At 52.5% G+C, this 17,168-nt stretch overlaps 1 protein-coding gene across 1 annotated transcript in view; it reads right to left on the bottom strand.

The window, feature by feature from the left end:
* Positions 1 to 17,168, bottom strand: part of CACNA2D4 (calcium voltage-gated channel auxiliary subunit alpha2delta 4) — a gene marked incomplete at its 5' end in the record, with an annotated part of 113,023 nt that overhangs the window by 6,810 nt on the left and 89,045 nt on the right. Inside the window, 9 exons of the mRNA XM_082751847.1 lie at positions 229 to 249; positions 1,377 to 1,432; positions 2,410 to 2,462; positions 3,976 to 4,051; positions 4,760 to 4,830; positions 8,075 to 8,137; positions 8,997 to 9,041; positions 10,325 to 10,339; positions 11,421 to 11,482. Of these exons, the coding sequence (XP_082607973.1) occupies positions 229 to 249; positions 1,377 to 1,432; positions 2,410 to 2,462; positions 3,976 to 4,051; positions 4,760 to 4,830; positions 8,075 to 8,137; positions 8,997 to 9,041; positions 10,325 to 10,339; positions 11,421 to 11,482 (462 nt within the window). The remainder of the gene's footprint in view (positions 1 to 228; positions 250 to 1,376; positions 1,433 to 2,409; positions 2,463 to 3,975; positions 4,052 to 4,759; positions 4,831 to 8,074; positions 8,138 to 8,996; positions 9,042 to 10,324; positions 10,340 to 11,420; positions 11,483 to 17,168) is intronic.

Below are 17,168 nucleotides of genomic sequence, written 5' to 3'. Positions count from 1 at the left end.
CCTTCTTGTGTTGACTCCTCAGTGACAGACCTTCACCATCACCAGCTCAGCCAGCTAAACCAGCAACAGCATCTCCTCATTCCTTGCAGTGTGGGGAAACAGAGCCAGGCACTGCCATGCAACCACAACACCCTACTCCAAGTTCCCCAAAAGGCGTAAAATTGTCACTCCTAGCCCGGGATTTCTATCTAGATGCTCCTCTTCTGGCTACACGGTGGTTCTACTTACAGTGATGGAAGACAGCCTTGGCTGGAGGCGCAGCATGCACACATGCACACAGTGAAGATGGAGCCACGTGGCAGTTTCACACGATGGCAGCACAGTGAAGAGATGAATTGGCATGCAACAGGCATGGAGGTGATGCAAGAATGATGAGGAAAGCACAAGAGGAAATGGTGATGAGTAGTGTAGCAGCAAGAACCCCCTCCCTTTCCCCTCACATCTCCTCTAGGAAAAATTAAATCCAATTGCAGCCATCCAGCATCTGTAACAGCTCTCTACAGGGACACCATGTCTGTCCACGTCCCTCCTGTGCTATTGGAAGCGCTGTACTTGCTCATCTCTCTCTTCCTCACTGATTTCTGCATGGGGACACTCCCTTCATCCTGATGCAAGTTAAAGCAGCAGCCAGGGCTGCACAGAGGAGATGTGCAGCTTCTAGTGCCATGTCTGGAGAGCCTCTTTGGAGGAGCTAAGTAGGACGGACAGCACCCAGGCACTGCGCTGGCTCTCTGACTACAAGGACTTTCTGCTCTCTGAAAACAAGCGGTTCCCTGTTACACCAGGAGGACTCAAACCCCTGTTAGCAGGGAAGGGTCCTCTGTGTCCACTCAAAGTGCAGTTAGTGCTGAATAATTAGCGAGGAAGAAATAATTACGTCTACACTGCTATGTAGATGTGCAGTCGTCACCTGTGCCTTAGGGTCACCTCTGGGCCACTGATGTCCCTTGCCTGTAGGAGCACGTGCCACCACCTTCTGCCTTCCAGAGAGGGCCCAGTGGGAAAGCAAAGACCCTCAGTGCATTATTTGAGCCATCCAGCACAACTCAGTGGGATGGCTGAAGGAAAGGATGCAAGGAAGCTGTTCTCAGCTGAATCTTACGGGCTTTCTGGCTAGCTTTCTGGCTCAGAAAGAGCAGGCTCTGAGCTGCAAAAGGCTTCCCCCTGATGGCTCTGCTGCTTGGGCAGCTTGAAATGGGGATGGGAGGGAGACGGGTGGTGTTGGGAGCTGGAAGCTGGCGTCCAGTGCCCACAGAGGGAGATGTGATGGGCTGGCAGCTTCCTGCACGAGGTTCGGCTTCCCCACGCAGTTCCTGCTGCCACCGGCAGCTGTGACACTCGTGTGCTAAGGGGTGGCTGGACTCCCGTGTACTCACCGTCTGCCAGGTTGTCGGCGTGCCAGAAGCTGCTCATGTTAAACTCCAAAAGGAAGCTGTCAAAGGAGCAAGAACAGAGGATGCTTTTTCAGCAGCCGGGAAGGGTGCAGGTGGCAGGGAGATGGCTCTGTGGCCTGGCAAATACCAGCTCTAAAATGTTTATTGTGGATTTTCAGGCAGAGGAAGTCAGAGATCATTTTTTTACTTTTTTTTTTTTTTTTTTTTTTTTTTTTTTTTTTGATTTTGGTTGCTCAGCGTGACAGCATGTCTCCGTATCATGGGATCTATTCTGTGGAATAACTGAGCGGGCTTTTTCACGATGGGCACACCGTCTGGGTACCTCACCAGGGAAGGGATGAATGTGGCAGCCCCGGAGGCTGAGGCTGGATCCAGTCGCTGTAGAGCCACCCGAGTGGGCACAGGCGGCTTGCAGGGAGCTGGCACTAGCTGCAAGGCACGCTGAATGATGCTGTGCCAGTAAGCTCACAGCCCAGGATCTGGGGCTTTTCAGCCTCTCAGGATGAGATGCTCAGGGTCAGGCTTTCAGCCTGGGCCCAGCAAGCTGAGCAGCTTCAGTCCCAATTTGAGCTTGGTCCTAATTTGAGCTCTTACTCTCATTTCCCCCCACAGAGTTTGAAGTGAGCCTGAACCCAGGGCTCCATGCAAGGCATTCCCTCCCCTCCCCATCTTCTCCCCTGCCTGCCACTCAGATCTGAGCTTCCTGGCTCACATATCATGGGCGAATGAGACAGGGAGGAGGACTTAGCATCAAGGACCTGCACGGGGCCTCCAGAGACCCAAGTCCTATTTCTGACTCTGCCGCTTTGTACTGAGTGACTTCAGGTAAGTCCCAGACCTGCTCAGGGCCTCTGCATGTGTGAAATGGGAATAGTAATAGCTTTCTGCCTCCCAGGAGAGAGGCACCGGGCTGGCTGTCACAAAAAGGCTGACAGCAGTGTCCTGCTCATGGCCTTCTCAGATCCCACCCCAGCCGGTCTGAGCCTCCCAAATACCCGTATCTTTTTGTACTCACATGAGGAAATCACTTATCAGCCATTTCACTGCAGCTAGAAAGGCATAAATTGGCTGGAGAACAAAAGAAGAAATGAGGAAATGAGAAGAAACACCATAAACACCATAAGGACCTGGTCAGAAGGTTTATAACTGTTAGGCAGGACCCCACATTTCAGACCAATTCCCTCCACTATTCAGAGCTCTCCTAAAGACAGGCTGGAAATTCAAGGTCTGGGCATCACTGGAAAATGCTCAAAATACATCAAAAGCCAGCGGAGCTGCCTTGCTGCTAATAATATTTTCTCACCCCTCCCAGTCAGGGTCAGGGAGTTTATCACAAATGCGTGAAGGACTTTGAAGATGTAATTGCTTGATGAGTTCTCTCCAGTATGGATGACCTTGAGAGCTCAGAGCAGGAGAGAAATACGGCTAAATGGGACACCACCAGTGCAGGATGCTTTTATATTCCAATTGCAAGTGGTGTTTCTGGGACAACCTACAGCATTGTCCAGGAGTTAGTGCTATCTGCTATTGATTGATTACACTGAACTGTGCTTTCATCCAGCTTTTCCTCGAGATGGCACGACTTCTATCATTTTTCTTCTTTTCAGCTACAAATTGGAAACCCAGCACAGTCCCAGGGCCAGTTGCTCAGCAGAGGATCCTGCTGGTTCTTCTCTTGGTAACCATGGCTAAGTTTCATCTCTCCCCCTCACAACTCACACCCATGCAGCCTTGAGCCCAAAACACAAGGCACAAGAGAATGTTCAATTACTGCTAACTGGCTTATCTTCAACCAAAATAAGTCAGAAAATAGTAAAATGGTTGGGGATGTGACTGATTTTTCCTTTGAACAATGTACATGTATATATACAAATTGACTTCTTCCTTTTTGAAGATTTTGCTAAGAGGGTGAAGAGAGAGGTGAAGTTTGGAGGTTCACCCTTTTATTCTCTTCCCTGTTCACCTGGTTTTGGTAGCCCATATTTTTTGACTTTTTTTTTTTTTTTTTTTTTTTTAGTAACCAAAATTCTCAAGGATATGATCAAGCAAGTATTTTAATTAATATCACATTATCACATTATTTTATCTATCCAGATTCAGTATAGCCATTGCCAAAACTGACATATTGTTAAAAAATGTGAAACATTATTAAAAAGGAATATTTTCTTGAAAAGTCTTTTCCTAGAAAAAATGATGATGTCATGCCATAAGATGTGACTCTCCCTCTTGGGCTGCTGAGAAAAACTACACCCTGTGCAAGTATTTCTGCTGATTTCAGCTGCAAGCTGGTATCGCAGCTTATAGCAGAAGAAGCCTGGCATAGTATGGTTCCTGTCCTCCTGGTCTTAATTTTCATTAAGATCCTACACGCCAATAAAGAGCCAAATTGGAAACCTCTGTTGGTGGCCACCACTGCCTCAGAAACCTGACTTGAATGAGTCTGGACTTTCCCAGCACTTGAAGATAAACAACTATGAAGTTTTGGGGGGGAGTATGCTACACCATAGTGCTGGGGATGTCCTAAAAGAAAGCCTCCACAGACAGTCCCAGCAGGGAAGGCTGGGTGCAGAGAGATACGTACACTGAGCAGCGGCCGGGCACCGCTGTGGTGGTGGTAGGGTATCTTACACATCGCTTGATAGTCATACATGGTCACCCTAGAAGCAAAACAAAACAAGCAAGCAGTCAAAGGCAAGCAACACAATCACCTGTGGGGCAACACAACCACCTGTAGGGCACCCACGCCAGCCTGTACTGCTTTTTCCTACTTGGGCCCGATCCTACAAAAAGGTTTCTGTGTGGAAGATCTAATGCAGTGGCCTGCTTAAATGTGTCTTGTCTGTTTGGCCAGGGCTGGACTGTGAAAAGCGAGAAATACAGGCCCTGGATTAATGCAACTGGGTCAGCACAGGAGGAAATATGTCCCGAATTACAGGTCAGGAGCGAAGCAGAGTCTGAAGTTGAAGAATTGTAATTGTATCTACCTCAAGTCCCTCTAGTTCCTAATTTCAAGCCATCAAAAATCTGAATTGTCTTTTGACATGTGCTGTGGGGATGCAGTGGGGTGACCAGAGGTATTTTAGGAGAGAGAGAAATGTTCTCAGCCAACTGAAATGCCAGCTCTGGAGGCCCCTCAGGCAGCCTCTCCTGGAAAGGCTTTGCAGGTGGGAAAAAAACAGGGTATGGAGTGACGATGGTCAAGCACATCAGGGAAGAGGGTGGGCATCTAAAGGAGCTCTGGAAGCAAATTAAGTGCCACATGTGTCCACTCGTGCATCCTGCCCTGCTTACAGGAGGAGCCTGATGCACTCTGCCCCACACACCAGCTGAGGAAGGAGGAGCACAGAGCAGGGACCCCCACTTACTTCTTGAACATGCCCATGTTCAGCAGCTGGGTCATTACTGAGCCATCCACTGCACCAAGAAATTTTCCAGTCTGCAAACACAAGAAAGGGAAAAAAAGAAAAAAAGCAAACAAAAAAAAGAAGCTGTTAGGCATAAATTTTCCAATTTTAAAGTAAAATTTCTCTCCTGCTCCAGCTGCTCCAGTCTGTCTAGAGGCCTAATACACACCCCAAATCCTACTTACATGCCTGCATTAGAAGTGGAGTTTGTGGCCCTCTGGACCCATTTATGTTTTGGGGTCAATAACCTCAAATACAGTCCCAACCCTACATCCAGGAACCACTGCTTTAGAGACTTCTTCAAACAGATGAGAGTTCTGGCTTTCCCGATTACTAAATCATGACAAATCCATTACAGAATTTCTCAGAATCTGCTAACTCCACTGCCTGGTTTACAAGCAAGTAAATAAAATACTCATAAATAATAAAAATTTAGATATGAGCTGCCGTGTCTCCTCCTGGTTCATGGGGCTTGTCACAGCAAATAGCTCCCATATGTGACGGAACTGTCCATGCAGTATGTGGGGACGTTTTACTGCTCCTCAGGTAGGTCCCCAGTCATTTAGCATGCATTACCAGATGTCAGAGGACTTAATTTTTTCGGGGTAGGGCATTTCCACTGAAAAAAACACACCCGCACACAAAAAAAAGTAGGCAAGTTTACCTAAGGTCATATGGTAATCATCTACCAGTAGCCTGGCATGGATATGAGCCTCTTCCCAACAGGCCTTAGAAGGTGTTTCACTGTATAAATCAGTACGTAACACCAACTCCCCTTCGAGCATTTGGATTTTAATCATCCCAGGCAGAACTGAAGGGGTCTGAGCAATCGTTAAGTTTTCTCACCCCTTATCTCACCCCTTTTCTTACCCCATTTCCACAACCCCTACTCGGCTTGGTGGGATCTTGGTCTTCTAGGTGCCACACCACCCCTTGTCCCTGGGGTCCCACCAGAGCAGAGCTTGCAGAAAAGCCCTGTAAGATGCCTCAGGGAGAAGACAGCAGTCCTGAAGCTTTTTGGGAGCCAGTTCCCCATCCCAAAGGGTCCCCAGAGGGCAGGGAGTGGCAATTAGCCCCATGCAGCATCACTCAGCTTTCCAGGCTATGGAACACAGGCTACTGATTTAATGCTGCTGCTGTCTTGAATTCCCTACAGGGGTTAAGAGTCTGGACACTAGTGGTGCCACTGGGAAATAAAATCAGTAATTGGATCAAGATAAAGAAATCATTTGGGAAGAAAAGCAGTGGTGAACTCTCCAAGGTCAGGGGAGGTAACAGCTGGAGAAGATGACAGCGCTGGTGCCTGCCCAAACATCTGATCTCAGGGGCATGTGGATAATGTTTGTAATTTACCCAAATCCACTATAATGCCACGTTCCTGCTAGTCAGATCTTTCAGAGATAAGCTTTTTGAAAAACAAAACAAAACAAAACATTTTTCATAGGATGCAGGAAAAATAGACAGAACCCAGGAGGGCGATGCTGAGGATGAGCAGTAGTCGTGGTACCTGAAGGGTGCAGTTGCCTTTATCTTTGGACACGTGGTAGGGCTCAGTACAGCACCTTTGAACATGCCATGGAAGTCAGTGGACAAAACAGTGACTACTGACCCATACTGAACATGCAGCAGGACCTGGCCTGCCAGAGTAGGGAGCCAATACGTATTTGCAGTATTTCTCTTCCTTACTCTTCAACTTTTATTTGCTTTTTTTTTTTTTTTTTTTGGCACAAGAAGTCATTGACCAGGCACTTTTACTGAAATATTCGCTGTGCCAGGCAGGTCACCCTCCTGACACAAAAGAGACTGGTTTTTCCTTGCAATGTGCCCCCTTTATATGTCTGTACCCCCCTGCTGGTACCATGGTGCAGATTCACTTTGCTTTGTGAGCCTCAGCAGTGCCCGTTTTGGCCTCTCTGAACTTACTGTGTAGTGTCTGCAGGATTCACAGTCTCACTTGCTTCTTTTGCCATCCTGCTATGGGTATGCTCAGCAAGACAAGTTCAGATGTGAGACTGTGGGACTTGCAGATTTTCATTCTAAAAATCCTGTTTTATTCCTCTTCTTTCTTTTCTGTCCCAGCTCCTTTGAGATCAATGACGCTACTTCACGTTCCACTCATAACTACAACCTCTTGAACAGCCTCTTGTGAGGGACCTTGCTACAGGTTTTTAGAAAAACTGAGATATGGTAGGTCATTCATTCTCTGTTACCATTTTTTGCCGACACTTTCAAAGAAGTATAGCTGATAAGACAGATTTTCTGCCTTTATAGAGGCTGCACTGCTTGTCCCAATCACATCCATCAGGTGTTTTATTATTTTTTTTTAATTACCATTTCAACTTGTTTGTTTCATCCTGAAGTAGGTAATTTCTCACATCACGTGTACTGCCTTTTAGAAATACGCACACTGTATTTGTTAACTCCAGTGCTACACAATTTCACTGAAATTCACACTTCTGTTTGGACCAAAATGCTTCATTTTCCATTTGTTCTGTAAGCCCATTCTTGCCATTGACATACTGTTTTGTTGTTTATGAGTCTGTTCTCACACGCCACCTTTTGACATCCAAATCCGTGGCATTTCATTGCTTTGAAATGCACAGGTTTGTGCTGCATTTACCAGAGAGCAGAACAGTACAGCTAAACCACGCAGTGACCGGTGGTGTTGATTTTGCCCAAGGTTAACAGGGTGTCTCGTCACAAACTGCACCCCTTTAGCACTACAGGACTGCTCGTGGAGGCACTGGCAGCAGGAAAAAAGGAGGCAACTTCTGTTGCTCATATTTTTATTAATATTCTGAGTAATTTTCCTTGCTCATTTTACCTCCACAAGTCCACTAAATGCCCCAATTCTTTAGGTGTACTCCTGTTTCCAATTTGCTTAAATGATGCCATTTTCACTTTCACCTTTGGCATTTCACCGTTCCCATCCCCTCCGCTTCCTTGGCTGCAGAATGACTGTTCCAGCTTCACTGGGGCTCAGAAGCGCTGCTTCCCTCCCTGTCCCTTTCAGGTTGTGCTTGCCCCCTGGGGCTGCCTCAGATCATCCTCAGTAGCATCTGCAGTGAGGGAGCGGACTCTGATTTCCTCCCAAACTCCTTCCTGACCTAGGATGTGCTGTCGCTGTGCCTGGAGGCGTCCCCTCACCACGCAGCTGAGTTTCATCGTAGCCTGGCCACCTGTCACACCAGTGCACCTTACTGGTTTTCACCAGCTCTGCTGTGTTATTCAGGAACACACAGAGTACCCTCCCCTCCTTCTCTTATGCTCTCTTACCTCTGCAGGTCTTTTGGAAATGAGTATAAAGCCATTATTATCAATGAGGAAGCAATTCAGAACCTGTGGAGATGAAAGAGAAGCCACATCAGAGATGGCACAGTGGTGGCTTCCGCTGCGCACTGCTGTCTGCAGCCTCGGCCCCGGCACTGCCACGCCTCGCCCCTTCCCTCAGCTAACACAGCCTTAGGGCCGTTGATTTTTCCCTCTCTGCCTCCACTTTGAGGTATTTAGCTGTTTGTGACAGAGATGGTCTCTAGCAAATGCCAAAACACATTTAGGTAGACATCCTGCAGGCAGTGACAGGGCATTTGGAGAGCACCCCTCTTTAATAATAAAGTATCAACTATTTTCCACCTTCAGATTTCAGAGTTTTATAAACACTCATGAAATAAGCATCTCTTCTGGTCTTACCATTTTTTATTTTGTTTTTGGAGCAGGAAATGGCGGCACAGAATTTAGATGAAAACCTTCAGGCCTCACAAGTAAAAATCAGGACCCTAGATGAACACAGGAGGATAATTCTCTGGGGATCCCACCATCAAGGGCATGGCATCTCGTGTCCTGACTATGCCCGAGACATACAGGGCAGTGGCATAAATACAAAGAGGGTTGTCCAGCCAGTCTCTTTGGCAGACCAGCACACTGGTGGGCCCGCCTTAAAAGAGATGGACTCTCCTTAGAGTCGCTGGCTGGAGTCCACACGTCCCTGCTGGGCTCAGCTGACATCTCACAGCTGACACTGCTTCTAGGGATAGACCTAAGCTGCAGGTTTGTCTCAACAGCACGAGGTCCTACCCTAATAGTGCAATGTTTTGAGAGATGAGAGGCAACACCTGATGTCTGGGGAGAAAAAGGTCTCCAGTGAGCAGGTGGTCAGTCATCCCACCACAGGTATGGAGGAGACATCTGGGCAACTTACCTCATCCTGGCAGCTCAGTGGGCAGGCACCATCCAAGGCACTGCACTGGAAAGACAAAGCAGAATTGAATCATGGCTTGCTCCCATCTTACATGCTCCCCTTTGGGGCTGCTCAGCAAAAGCGCCCCGTAAAGCCCTGCAAATTCACTGGCATTTTGAGCAAGCCAAGAAGCAGCCCCAGGTCGGCCAGGCAGTGCCCATGCATGGTGTCTGTGCTTGGGAAGGAAGGATGGGGGCAGCAGCCAGCTCTCCGGCTCTGCTAGCAGAAGTTACTGTGCTCTGGCAAGAAAACAGCATGCATTTCAGCAGCTGCCAGTATCTGGTCTGAGTACACGGCATGGTCGTTTAGATCAGGATTACTCTCAGGCGGGGATTTTTTGCTGTTGTTGCTGCTGGTTTCTTTATTCTCCGGACAGCTAATGATAAAATAGTATGTGAATGGTGCTTGTGCAGCCCCAGGCACCGTCCATTTGTTTCATTTAGGATTTGGGTACCGGATTTGACATCTGTTTCACAACACTGAACCGGGTGGGGACAGGAGGGGTTAAGTGGTGAGTAACACAGCCCTTCAGGTGCTCATTGATTTCCTAATTGTTCTGGGTTTGCGGTGGCTGCCCGTGTCTGTCTCTTTGTGTTATTTCCCAATGCTATTTTCCCTGGCAGCTGAGAAAAGGAAGCTGACACACGGTGTTGCCGTTTCTGTACATGGGGTCCCCTTCCTGCCAGAGGTTTCCCAGGGTCAGGGGAGGATGCTGACGCGTGGCACAGCCTGCCTGCTCTCCCCCACAGTCCTTTCTTCCTGCAAAACCCTCACGCAGGAGTCCCAGCCCCCCTTCTGGAGGATTCTGAATGCAAAGAGGTGAATTTGCCATTTCAAACCACAACAGAGCCGTCACTCTGAGCCAGGCTTTGTTTCTCATTTCGAGTTTTGCAGAACAAACTCGGTGTTTTCAGGTTTCCATCCCCCCTGCTCGATTCCAAAGGAGGGTCAGTGATGGTCAAGGCTGTCTGCAGTACTGCTGGTACTCCAGCTTGCTCTTTGAGGCTGGAGGGAGGATGTTAAAACACATCCCTCTGCCCCGCAGATGCAAGCACAGCCTTACACAGCAGTGGCTCTGGACTTCATCCCCAGTGGGGTCCTTCCTTCGTCGAGCAGAGAAACACGGCCACAACGAGGCAGCATTAACTCCCCGGGGGTTCACACGTACAGCCTGCAACAGGCTTGGGCTGCCTCCAGTGAATGTAATCAAGGGACAGTGCCTGCCCCGTGCTGGCACACAACCCCACAACCACAAAGCGATGCCCCTGTCCCAGCTTGTGCCTACTTACATCGGTGTCATTGGGCTGGGGACGGGGGCGCAACGTGGACATCCAGAGCAGCACGGCACGGCACGTGTGGCAGCGGGAGAGAGGAAACAAAATCTGTTAGTCACCCCCTGTCAGGCTGCAGCCACGTCTTAGGAAGCCAGGCAAGGGATTTTTTTCATATGAGCACCTCTCAGGACCATGGCATGCAGGCACTTGGCACACCAGCCTCCTTTCAGCTCCTCTAATAAGCATCCCCCGTTTCAATTAACACCTGAAACAAGCCTGCGCATGTGTTTGTGTGAGAGCTGCCTGGGCATGGCCCACGGGGGATTTTTATATTTAAGCTAAAAAGGAAGTCTTGTAGCTCAGGCGGTGTTTACGTGAGGTCCCTCTGCCTCCCTCCTGCCAGGCTGCCTCCTCCTGCCACCACGCTGGATGCTCTGCCCCTGGGAGCATCCTCCTGCTCCCCTGCCTGCACAGCCCCCATCTGCTGGCACTTCCCTCTCCTGATCACCGAGAGCTGCTTCTGCCCTGTGCTGCTCCACTCCTACCCACACCCAAAAACAAAACCTCTGGGGAAAGCCCCTGGGTGGTAACAGGACAGTGCTTCACCTTTCCTGCCTCTCAGACCAGGGGGCTGCTGTAATTATTCCACGTCTCGTGGTCCAGCAAGCATTCAAAATTAGCACAGCACTGAGAGTTTATCCCCGGAGCAAATCATTTTTATTTTGGCAAGCTAGCAGCATTTCGTTACCATTACCAAGATGATAAAAGAAGGCAGTAGATTTTTTTTTTTTTCCCCCGTGTGCCCAAAATTTCAGATTTCCATGAGGTTTCTGGAAGGCTGACCGAGCACAAGCATATTTCCACAATTAAATGCCTCGTATGCAGCGGAGCTAATGCCAGGCCAGGATGCTGACGCCGTCGGCACAGCTTTTGTGGAGCAGGCTCCCAGCTCACGCAGCATTTGTGCCACCGAAGGATTAGGGAAACGTGTGACTTCCGACTAATCTACTTGAGAGATCTTTTAATATGAGTTTCACTGCAGCCCTCCCTCACCAAAATGGCACCGCACGTGATGTAACACAGCATCGACAGTGACCGCTGGTGCTCCTACCTGTTGCATGGCCGCCCAAAACTTGCGTTGGAGTAACTCCAGCTTGATTTGCACACCCACCGCTACGGGAAATGAAAGGGGCAAGAGAGAGAGGGAAAGACAAACACGAGTTAGGAAAGGAGGGGCAAAGATTTGCTCGAAGTAATGGGACGGAGCTGCGATTGCGACCTGCTTCCGAGTCAGCAGTGAGTCAGGCTGCCAGGTGAGAGTCAGAGGTTTGGCAAGGCGAGGGGGAAGCGGGCACCGACTGTACCCAGGTGCTGACACCTCCCTCCCACTGAACACGACGGAGCTACAAACACATTAACAGCATCAGCAACACCCCCGCACCCTTCCCCCTCCTAAAAATCATCCGAAAAAAACCAACCCCCAAAAAACACACAACAAAAGAGAGAGCATGGGAGCTTTCATCTTCGTATTTTGTGGATTTGTCCAGCCAGAACTGACTTTTTGGCTCATCCCAGGCTCATCCACACAACCCGGTGTCAATCAGACAAAAGTAGGGCAGAGTGAGGAAGGGGTTCGAAAACCCGCCTGTCTCAAGGGCAGACCGCAGTGATTTAGGCTGCTCTAAAGCCACTCCGAAAGCACAAAAGTATCAATGCCCCTTGATGGCTGGAGCCGCTCAGGCCCCCCATCCAGCCTCCTGCACACTCCTCTACGAAAAAGTGCATGTGTTTCTTAATGAAGAGTGTCCTAATTTCTCGGCTTAATTTCTCTTCTATTCCCAGCATCGTGCTCTCGAGGCAAGGCACAGCTCCACACCAGCAGGAGCCGCGCAGGGTCTCCCTGGCCGAATAACACAGCAAATCCCTGGGTCGGCTGCCTGCAAGCACAGCTCATAACCAGGGCAGTCGTGCGCATCCCGGAGCGGTGATGGGGAACAACAGGGCTGCGTGTCAGCTAGGTGAATCAAAGAGCTTTGCAGGAATTACAGCCTCGAGCAGGACCTCGAAATAGCAAATGCAGTGGCAGTGAGGGAGAAGAGGAGGCACAGCAAGGAGAGGTTTGAGCCCGTTTTCACAGCCAGCAGTGCTGGGCGGATGAAGCGTCGCTGGTTTCTGCAGGTTTCCTGGCCCTGGCCAGGATCGCAGCCATGGTGCAGCAGCCCTGCCTTTGGTACCAGTGTCAGTGTCCTTCCTGTCATGTACCCATGGCTGGCATATCTTACAAAATCCCAGTCACTGGCATGCTTCTTATCCAGCCCTCCCTGCTGTAGGATGGGTCTGACTGCCTGCGAGTGGGGGAATTATTGCATACAGCTGCCTTGCCCTAAGCCTCACGGGGCACCGACTGGACGAGACACAATGCTCACTTGAGATTCATCTGTAGCTGTTTCCAGGAACCAAACAAAAGGAGAAAGTCCAGCCCTGGTGAAGATTCACCATCTCCAGCGGGGCTATCACAGCTCGGCACGGTGCTCTCACAAAGCAGCAGTCCACGACATGGTGCTGATGCTGCTGAGACCACCGAGGCGCACGGCATCTGATTTGGTACCTAGCTTTAAATAAATTCACCACGATCCTTTCCAACATCCATGCTCCTCGTGCCACTGCTCTCTCTGAAGGGTCCTTGAAAGCAAAGCCGGGGGCTGTTCTGACGTGCAGTCAAGTTCACCTGGACAACACCTGTCAGAGGGAACCGTGGCAGAAGGACTGCCCCACGCTCCTTCTGGCACCACGGCTCCATGAAATTATGAGTGGCCCCGGTGCGCCGCACAACAGCGGCCACAAAGAGGAGACCACGGCTGATCGTTTCATTCCCACTACTGTGCAAACGACCTGTGCAACTGTAGCTCCCCAGTAAGGCAAGGAAACACGAGGCCAAGCTGTACTGCGTGCCTTGCATACAGATCTGTCACTACATCACACAGACGAGCTACCCAGACCTGTGCACGGCTTCCCAGCCAGTGCCACCCGCCGCACTGCCGCAGCCGCCTTCCTGCGGGGTCGCCCGGCGAGAACAGCCTCCCCTCCACCTGCTCGTGCCTCCGACGAGCACGTCTGCCTCATTAGCTCATCCTCTGCTTGTCTCTCGTCCTGCCTGCCTTCCCTGCCTCGTCTCTTTGATTATCCATACGCTGTCCTCACAAGGAGCGTTCCTCAAGATTGAATTCTCCGGCCTGCCGCATCGCACAGAGGCGTAACAAAGAGTTGCAAGATGACACCCTGCGGCCCGCTTATCAAGATGTGCCTTGCCATTCATAAACCTGTTTTTGTGGATGTTTAAATAAGAGCTGCGGCGCCAATGAAAGGACGTGCCAGAGCAGCAGCACGGCCCCACCGGCACTTGTCATTTGCATTCCCTGCTCCCTGTCTCTGAAACATTCCCCTTTTCCTGCTCAAGCCGGCAGTGGGGCTACCCCTCTCAGTCTCAGAAGCCCTGTAAAGATGTGCCTTAAAAAACAACTTCAAGACATTAAAAATAGCAAAAATCTGAAATCTGAGGCAGCCTGTCTCTGCTACTGAGCCACGCAGGAGAGGCAGCTGAAGTGGCTTGGCAAAGCAATAATTCTTGCAAACGCTGGCTACCGAGGTCCTCAGCCAGCAGCAGAAAGGCAAGCGAGGGGTCTGAGTTCGTCAGGGCAGGCTGCGGGATCCTGAAGGAGAGCAGGGACACCTCGCAGAGGCCGTGGCTTCCACTGGGGTCCCTCCTGTGCCCCTTCACCAGCGGGCAGGGGATGCCCCTGGCACTGCAGTGAGGCATCGTGGCTGAGCAGCACACCCAGGGGAGCGCAGCACAGGTGTAAACGCTCCCCTCTCTCACCTGTTCCCCTCCCTACCAATATTCCCTGCTCCCTGCCAGCATCCCTCAAGTTCTCCCTGAATCCCCAGGCCGGGATGTGCTCCATCCAAGCGCGGAGGTGCTACAGCAGCCGGGGCAGGGTGCATGCAGCCCGCTGGGCTGAGGTCCCCGTGAGATGCGCCATGCCTCCGGGGCAGGGATGGGAAGGGGGTCCCGCTCCAAACACCCCACGCTTCCTCCCCTGCAGGGTTCCCCATCCCTGTAGGACACGCGGCAGACACGGCGGCGCATCCCTTCGCCCGCCTTTCTCTCCGGGCTCATTGTGAGCAGCCATCACATCAGGAGGGAGGCGGGGAGGAGGCAGTCCGGCTCGGCTCGGCGGCTCCTCTCCAGCCTCAGCGCCTGGGAGCAATCTGCCCGGCGAGGGGCTGGGGCAGCTCCCCCCTCCCCAGCACCTCCTCGCCCCCCTCGATCCCCTCGACCCCTCCGGTCAGCGGGAGAGGGAAGGGAGCAAGGGGGGGAGGAGGGAGATGGAGAGGCTAAAGGCAAGCGACCGCTGCTTCCCCAGGATGGGCTGAGGGAGATGAAGACCTCCCCGGCCCCTTCCCCTGCCCGTTGGGGATCGGACCCTGCCCGCCTGGCGGGGTGATGCCTGTGCACCCTGGGTGCACACCGCGGCTGTCACAGATGTCCCCCCGGCCACCGCTGCCCTGCGCTCAGCCGCTGCCGCCTCTCGCTCGCCTCCTCTCTCCCCCTATTTATTATTTACAGGGGATTACGGCCCCTGGCCCACGCCGCCCCCCGAGCGCGCAGCTCCTGGGCCCCCTGCGTGGGCCGGCCGGCTGGCCAGCGAGCCAGCGGGCTCGTGCCAACTAGAGCCCTCCGAGAGCTCAGCTCGCCGGGGACTTGCTGCTGGATTTGGCTTTGGGATTGTACAGGGTTCGCTGGAAGAGCTGCCCGTCTCACAGGAGGCTCCGTCGCAGCCCGGGCACGGTAAGTAGCGCCGTCTCCCCGCCGTGTTTCCACCCCAGTGAGAGCAGGGGGCTGCCCACGGGGAGCCAGCAGCCTCCCTGGGGAGGTCTGCGAGGTCCTGAGTGTGAGGCCGAAGGGCAGCGGTCCTCCCGAGGCTGCCGGTACTGGTCCCAGTCCAGTTCCAGGGTGGGCAGCTGGAAGCAACTTCCCCCTGTTATGAATGGCACCGGCATCCCTCGCCGGGGCTCTGGCAGCTCGAGTGCAGCACACGCAATGTGCTGCGGTCAGCGGGTACCCGGCAGGTCCCCGTGAGCCCTGCTTTTTGTGTCCCCCCCTCGGTGCTGTGGGTCCAGCACAGAGGGTGCTGCTCACCCGAGCTGCGGTGGCTCGGCTGAGTGTCATTTAGGTCTCAGCCGTCTCGGTAAGAGCAACCTAAAATGGAGAAGGGGATGGGGAGAAAACTGCATAGGTGACGGGTCCAGCGGTCAGAAAACAGGTGTTGGGGTGAGGGGGTGTGCATCCGTGTGAGTGTGCATGTGTGTGCATGCAGGTACAATTTCACAGCCGAGGCTCACAGACATCAGCACAGGACACGAAGGGAAGGCTGCCCTATCACAAGCGGAGCCAAAAATAAGTCCCCACACTGCTTCCAGAATCCCCGCAGGCTGAGCGTGTGATTTCTGAACTTTCGGGAGGAAGGGGGGGAAATGCAGCACAGGGAAACTTCGCAGCCTTTCCCAGTGTTGCCACAGAGGGCAGATCTGCCTGGGAGAAAAGCGGGAGAGCTGCATCCATCCCGAAGGAGCTGACGTGGAGCCTCCTACAGATTTCGGCTGAGGCGGGGAGCATCTCCGCGAGCGTTAGGGTGTGTGTCTGTGCCTGCACACCACGCGTGCACGGACACGTGCACACATCCACCCCGCACGGGGCACCCTGCCCAGCTCATTGCTGCCACTGCATCTTGTTCTGATTGAGGGGGATGTGTAAAATCAGCCCTGGGCCAGGCAGAGGGGATGCCTGGTGCTCGCTGCTCACGGCTGAGGAGCCAGGCCCCAGGGCCACAAGGTGCAGCGTCAGGTAGAGCCGAGGTGCCAAGCCCAGCGCATCCCTGCTGCCAGCTGCAGGCAGCGGGGCACAGCACCGCTCTGTGTCTGTGCCTGATCCGCCAGCGAAGGATGGCGAGAGAAACGGAGACCTCGTTTTGACATGCCAGGAAGGGAGCATGGAGGGACTGGTCACGAAGCAGGGGCTGTTTCTAGCAGCGGTGAGGAGGGGGTGCCTTGCCGTGGTCACGGAGCGTTTCTCCTCTCAGCTTTGCCACTTGGGTCTGTTTCGGGGGGAGGCTCTTCCGCTAAGCGCTCGGGGCAAACAACATTTGCAAGGGAATTTATTCCACATGAGCACAAGGCTGGAGGGAGTTGTCTCCCCGTCAGACAGCAGTGCTGCCTCTCTTGGTGCGGCTTGTCCTCTCGGAGGGATGATGGCAAACCTCAGCAGAGGGGCGGTTTGCAGGGAGGGAGGGGGGAAGCCCTCTTATGTAAGTCTTACACCGGATCAGAGCTTCACCCTTGCCTCCAGCCAAGCGAGTGCCACATGCTAGCAAGGTGTACTCACAGCTCGGGTGTCTCCATCCAGCTCCCTGCCCATCCTGTGGCTTTCCTAACCCTGACGCAGGGCTCTCGAAGCTCTCCAGAAGCAGAGCAGCCTGCTGGAGGCAGGAGTGCCACCCCAGCACGGCAAGGAGGGGAGATCCAGCAGCAGCACAGGGGCACGAAGGCAACTGGGTGGATGCACCCAGAGAGAGGCAGAGGCTGGGTATGTGAGCATGGGACAGCAGGGGAAAGGCTCGAGCCCACGGCAGGGTATTTCTGGGCAGGTCTTCGGAGCCTGTTGCGGATTTAAAAGAGGGCCCAAGCAGCTTCCCTCGCTTGCCATCTTTGGTTAGGAGCAGCTGCTCACAGTGCTTGACATCTGTCCCAGTGCCGGGTGGCTGGAGCAGGAATTCGGATGACCATACTGGGATGCTCCTGG

The sequence above is a fragment of the Aythya marila genome (genome assembly GCF_965140915.1).
Source record: "Aythya marila genome assembly, chromosome: 1".
NCBI lineage: Eukaryota > Metazoa > Chordata > Aves > Anseriformes > Anatidae > Aythya > Aythya marila.
Note: the sequence above shows the minus strand (reverse complement) of the source record. Positions and strands in the feature narration are given on the sequence as shown.